Source organism: Falco naumanni, chromosome 8 (assembly GCF_017639655.2).
Source record: "Falco naumanni isolate bFalNau1 chromosome 8, bFalNau1.pat, whole genome shotgun sequence".
In the NCBI taxonomy this organism is placed as follows: Eukaryota; Metazoa; Chordata; class Aves; order Falconiformes; family Falconidae; genus Falco; species Falco naumanni.
In genome coordinates this window covers 50,669,523-50,675,637 of record NC_054061.1, presented here as the reverse complement: position 1 = coordinate 50,675,637, position 6,115 = coordinate 50,669,523, and the positions used below count along the sequence as shown (strand labels likewise).

Sequence of the window (6,115 nt, the reverse complement as noted above, 5' to 3'; positions counted from 1 at the left end):
TCCGTTGTTATCAACAGCAAGTGAAGAGCTCGACGTTGGGGTGAAACTGTCTGGGGAACTTTAGCAACAAGCATGCAGTTGCCTAAGCTGAAATTCGTCAAGACGGCAAGGGACTTCTCTCTCACTTCTCCCTTCAATCAGGGCTATGAAATCAGGACTCCGGCTCTACAACTGAAGACAATGCAGATTTGAGAGGGAATCAAGTTAAGACCTATGATGTTTTTTTTCTACAAGGAAGCACAGGGCTGTTGTGTCTTTGTGTTTTTGTTTTTTTTGTTTTTTTAAGTCAAAAAGTTACCTTACCGATCCTTACCCGGCCTGATCACGCATGATCTTCTAATATCAAATCACATCCAGGAGTGCGGATTACTTTGTAGATACAAAGAGGAAAACGACTGCACATACACATACATAATCATATATAGTCTTAAAGCCTTTATTTTAATGCAAAATAAAACAGGTAAAATTTATATAGCCATATGTAACAAAAGATCAAAATCTTTGATGTGGTACTAGAAAAAACTTTTCAAATTGTGTGTTGAATTTCTCCCCCAAGACAATCACACGCAATTTTCAAATCAGTTTCACTTAAACACACAGGTATTGCCAGGATCACAAACACCTCTCTCTCCCTCGCAATAACAGAATAGTGTCTTATAAAGCCTTTTTTTCTATGCAGAGATAGCGAATAGCGCTTCTGATTTTGCATGCAAGGCTTAAGAGACTCTGCAGAACAGCTGTGACAGAGCACAGGTGTAGGGCCTTTTGGAAGTGCAAAGCAGTCCCTGCTCAGCGCAGCGTCAGGATGCGGCCCTGGCAGAGCAGTCGGTAGGATTCACTCACAGCACTAACTCTCTGATAAACAAATCTGTGATGGCTGGGAGGAGGAGGTAGCACAATTCATCTGTAAAAAAATTAGGCAGCATGTGAAGCTATTTCTAGATCAGGAAGCTGGAGTGAATTAGAATTCAGGGCTGCATGCACTTTTTCAAGGCAGGAGCCTTTTTTTTTTTTAATGCTTAGTTCCCTACCCCCTTTTTTTTTCCCTCCACAAAGGGCAACTGATATCTCTTTATGCATTTGAGGGGTGCCTAGAGACTTCTGCATCTTAATATATCACAGTGGTAACGTCTGCTCACGGGCCAAGATCATGGCTCACTAGTGGGTGGTCACTCAGAAAATCCACAGGCTCTTTTTCTATCTCTTAATCTTTCAACTGCTGGGCCCAGCTGGCCCTGTGCCAGAGCCAGAGATGCAGGCTGCATGCCACCAGCTCAGGAAATCAAAGCTTCCAGCTTCACGTGAGAGCGGGCCCCTCTCCCCCTTGTCTTGACTCCTGTTCACACGCACACTCACGGCACGCTGCTCCGGTGGCAAACCCAAACTCTCCCTTCACACCAGCTACGTCAGTAACTTCGCTGCTGGACTGGCACATTTTGGATGAGGGAGTGCGAGGCAATTACATGTCAAGAGCTTTTCAGACTCATAATTTTCCCAAACATATGGACATATGGGGAAAAGAACAACTTGTTACTTAACGGCTCTTTTGGATTTTGCAAGTGTGTATTTTCAACCGTCAGTTGTAGCACCTCGTGAATTCTGCACGGTACATATTTTTCCACAATATGGTGCTAAAATCATACATTTTACACTGCAGAGAAGCTGACTATATATACTGTAGTTACACATCATACTTTTGAAAATACCATACCTCTACCAGATATTAAACCAGCAAATGGCAATTTTCTCCCAGAACAATGGCACCAGAGATTGATGAGGTGCTCCGTAATACTTTTTGGTCTTGTTCCCCTAGCTAGGTCAGGCTGTTCTTCCTCCTTAGCTCCTCACCTGTAGGATGCATCCATATATTATACTTGTAGCATTTTTTTTTTTTTTTTGGAAGAAGCTCTGTACTGGTCTAACAGCAGAAGCATCATTTAATAACCTGTTGGGTAAGATTAACAGCTCAGAAGGTGTTCGTTTGATCTGTCCGCCTCAACTGAGTGGAGCCGATGCAGTCAAGGGGAGGTCTTAAGGAGAGATTCAGGTTACAGGGAGACAATCGCGCAGGTCCTTCAAAGGCTATAAATAACCCAGGAGCTGTTTCCATCCAGATTTTATTTGGCCCTGGCTCTTGAAATACTGTAAATAAGTTCTGTTCACTGTGCTGTGATGCCATTTGAAGGGTTAGTTGAGAGTGATTTATAAAGGCAGTAGCTTATATTCAGAGCTGTTCTTAATTGTGGCCTGGCTTGATAAAGCCACTGTCGCAACCATATTAGTTTCTTTACAGCTGGATCAAATGTATCAGGGGTTATATTTCAAGGAGGGAAAGGAAAGTATTTTAATTTGTTTTTGCTTCACTTTCAGCGGGCCTTCATAACTCCAGTGGCTACCCTGTGGCTGCCAAGTCCTGGCTGAATATCCTACAGCGTCTAAAACTCTTTGAGAGAAGTACAAGGCTGTGTACAGCACGTACACGACAGGATGAGTTTCCTCAGGGAATGTGCCTTATTTATGGAGGGTACCAAGAGACATCCAACTTTACATCCAGCCCTCCCTCCAGAGGTTTTTCCCTCTTACATTACTAGGGAAGAGGGCAGAAAGAAACGGAACAAGAACCGAATGCAGTTGCTTCATAATCTGTGCATTCCTCTCCCTCCCTCCCTCCCTCCCACCAATGCTTCTTCCTGACTGGATTCAGAGCTGTGTCTGCCCCTGCCCCAGGGAGTCCAGCCCTGTATCTGAATCACAGAGATGTTCCTCCACCACTCCAAAGCTGTCTCCTCTTCCCTGCTTCCCAGCCCCGCTGATGGGTAGAGATCAGTGTGAAAAAAAAGGATAGAGCCTGCTGGCCAGCCTGGCAGCTGCACGTGCTCCTGTGCCCCCGGGTTATGCCAGTCTCTCAACAGCATTAGCAGCAGAAACGTTGCCTGGGATTAAATGCTGCTTCTCATCAGGGCCAGTATCTGCTTGGGGTGGCCCCTGGAAAGCAGCAGTGCACAGACCCACCCTGCCCTGCACCTTGCAGACCTCTTACTCTAACGAGCCCTTTTCCCAGGGGTAACTAGTAAAGGGACACGCTCCTAGGAGGACAAACCTTCCTGGTGGTATTTAATACCTGGGGAGTGACCTATGTGATTTAATCTGTTGCATACCAAAGGTGTCAAAAAGACATCAAAGAAACTCTTGTGCTTAATCCTGGGCCAGGCCAGTTTCTCCTGATGAAGAGAGAAGCCCAAACAGTTTAATAACACTCCCCAAATGGCAGAAGTAGAGGAATTAAGGACACTTGAAAACTTCACAAAATATACTTCTAGGTGGCAAGTCTGTAAGGTTTCCCTGTGACAAAATCCTCGAGACAAATCTCTGAGCATCCACAGTGCTGTTGGGCCAGGTAGCACAGGTCCCACACGTTTCTGACCTCCTCCCAGGCTGGCTGGCTGCAGAGCAAACTCAGGCTGCGCAGGGCAAAGGGCCAGGCACATACACCGCTGCCCTGTCCCCCCAGCCCTGCTGCGCTGCTGGCCCCCTCTCCCCATCCACACATCTCTTCCTACGCAATGCTGCAAACAACTTGCTACAAACAGCTGTTCCCTCCTCTTCCTTCTGGGCCCCAGGGTCTTGAAGCCCTCCCTGTTGCTTTCCCTTGCCTTTTCCCTCACCCCTTGCTGTGAAAACCCCCTTTCCCTGCTGGCCCCTGGCTGCAGGAACTCGAGTAGTTTGGCACTTGGCACTGGCCTGGCACTGCCTGAGGCTGAGCTTCACTGGGGGCACCGGGGGTGGCCCCCGCACCGACAGGTGCCTTGGTGCGGTGGCAGGCTGGCGAGGGCAGGGCACGCTGCCGGCAGGCACTGCGCCACAGCCCCGGCCAGAAAGGGGCTGCCCTGCCGGAGCCAAGGCAAGACCTGATACAGGAACTTAATACGAATTACGGAGTCCGTGCCCGCGGTCACTGCCTCAGCCACTTCTTATAGGCCAGCTCCACTGAAACCCCGAGAGCGACACATTGGCAGCAGCTGAGGATCTGATCTCCGAGGTTTACGCTTAAAGAGTGCGTGCTAAGAAACACTCACAAGCGCACACACACGCACATCTAGAGACATACACTTAGGTGGGCGGCTGCCTTGTCCTCTGTGAGCCTGCCCAAGCACGGCGGCTAAAACTTCACGCCTTACTCCAAACGCAGTAGGTGCAGTAAGAGGAGAAGCTCGCTACACAAACTGCAAAAAATGAAGGCTGCAAGATAAATGCTGGCACCACCAAACAGAAAGAGGAAGACAGAGGCCAGATTACAAATGTGGAACTGCAGCATCCTTAAAGCACAGAGCTGCTGGTCTGAACATGCCTGGAATGTGGCTGCTACCTTCGCAGCAGTCCCTTGTCAACTCATGATCACACACTGGATTACACAAGATCCCCAGCTTTGCATGAGGTCCATACTGAATGCTGCGTTCTCGCTTAAAAGCTCTTCAACAGCACTCTGAAGTAAACTCTGCCCTTATACAGACAGCTACGTACTGTATAGGTGTAACTGGATTCGGTTAATAGCCCTGAGGTGTATTAAGTGTTGCGCTTCATTTCTAGCAGCCACTTTCTATTTTTAAAAGGAATTACAAAATACTCAACTGTCTGTACCTCACATACTCAAAACACATCGTACCTCATGTGGCTTTATATTGCCTGTTAGAAAGCACGTACGCTGAGCCCAGCTCAGTAAGAACGACTCCAGGTCTCGTGTGCCATTCTTACAGGCAGCTACGCTTGGGAACAACTTTACAAGGACGATGTCCAACGGGATTCCTCCTGGGCTGTGCTGGCCAGTCCAGTGTGTGGCTATACAGCTGCAGTCATGGGGTTCTTCTGCCTGGGATCCTGTTGTCTGTACTGGTACTGGTCTGGACTGGTCCCACGGTGTCGGACAATTTCATTGTAAGCTGGTGCTCGGTGGGACTGAGGAGGGGAAGGTGGCACATCCTGCCGGAGGGGTCCTTTATGCTGGTTTGTGACAGGCTGGGCTGGATAGTACTGGGGGTACCGCAATTCTGCCACTCTTGTGTCTGGCACACGCATGTAGTTCCCCTTAGACGGGTGGACAACAGGCTGTCCTCCTTGGTAGTAGGGAAGATCTCTCTCTTTGTATATTACTCGTGGCCCTGTTAAATATTCCAGTGGCTCTGCAGGTCCACGCCTGAGGAGAAAAACCATAATAAAGCACATAAAAAGGCAGTCTACTAGCCCAGCGACACGTTATTGTACTCATGATCTATGTTTACTTTAGGAAAGGAAATGCCACCTCAAGCATGACAGGTCCAGATGAATAAAAAGAACTTCTGAAGGGTAACAAGCCTCCCACCTGCAAGCTACAAAAGTCCGTAACACCCAGGACGCTGGAGGAAGGGTCCAGCGCACACCACAGCCCTTTCACAATGGGGGAGCACTGGAGCCCTTCAGCTCCCAAAGTCAGCCTCCTGTGATCCATTTGCCATAATGGAAACAAAGCCCCTCTAAACAATGCATGTTTGACTGAATCTTATCTAGCCTGAGGATAAACAGATGAGTTGGGTCTGCAAGTCTGCAAATCCCATAAGCTTTACATGCACAAATATTCACGCTTTCCAAGCCATTTCCCACTATTTTTTCTCCTAACATGTCAAGACTGTAAAACTTTCCAAACACTATAGCTGGAAAAACTGGAACTCCTGGAAGAAACACTAGGGATATGTCAGGCTACAATACCTGTGTTTAATGGGCGAGCTGCCAATGGGGTTTCAAAAAACCCCTCCTGTGATCTAGGAGGCCTGATATTACAACAGCCCTGTAACTTACCTGCATCAATATGGATCTGACAAGCTCTAGTTCACGTGAAAAGCAACATCTGAACATGTCATCCCTGAGGATGTGCCACAGAGCTCTCTCTGTAGCTTTCTGCATCTTAATTCCATGATTTGCACTAATGAAGCATTGATATTTTTTCCTAGTACAGCTTAACTTGTGATACTTTTGAAATGGCAAAAATAATTGTCACCAGAGCATCCCAAAAAGTTCAACTCAATTAGGAATTTTTGCCAGTCCGATTGCAAATGTCTTTGCACTTTGGTCAAAACCTCCCATT

The 6,115-nt window shown here is 47.5% G+C and overlaps 1 protein-coding gene across 1 annotated transcript in view; it reads right to left on the bottom strand.

The window, feature by feature from the left end:
- Nucleotides 1-422: 422 nt before the first annotated feature.
- Nucleotides 423-6,115, bottom strand: part of PARD3B (par-3 family cell polarity regulator beta) — a 412,598-nt gene continuing 406,905 nt past the window's right edge. The window contains exon 23 of the mRNA XM_040604211.1: nt 423-5,191. Within this exon, the coding sequence (XP_040460145.1) occupies nt 4,837-5,191 (355 nt within the window). The 3' untranslated portion in view covers nt 423-4,836. The remainder of the gene's footprint in view (nt 5,192-6,115) is intronic.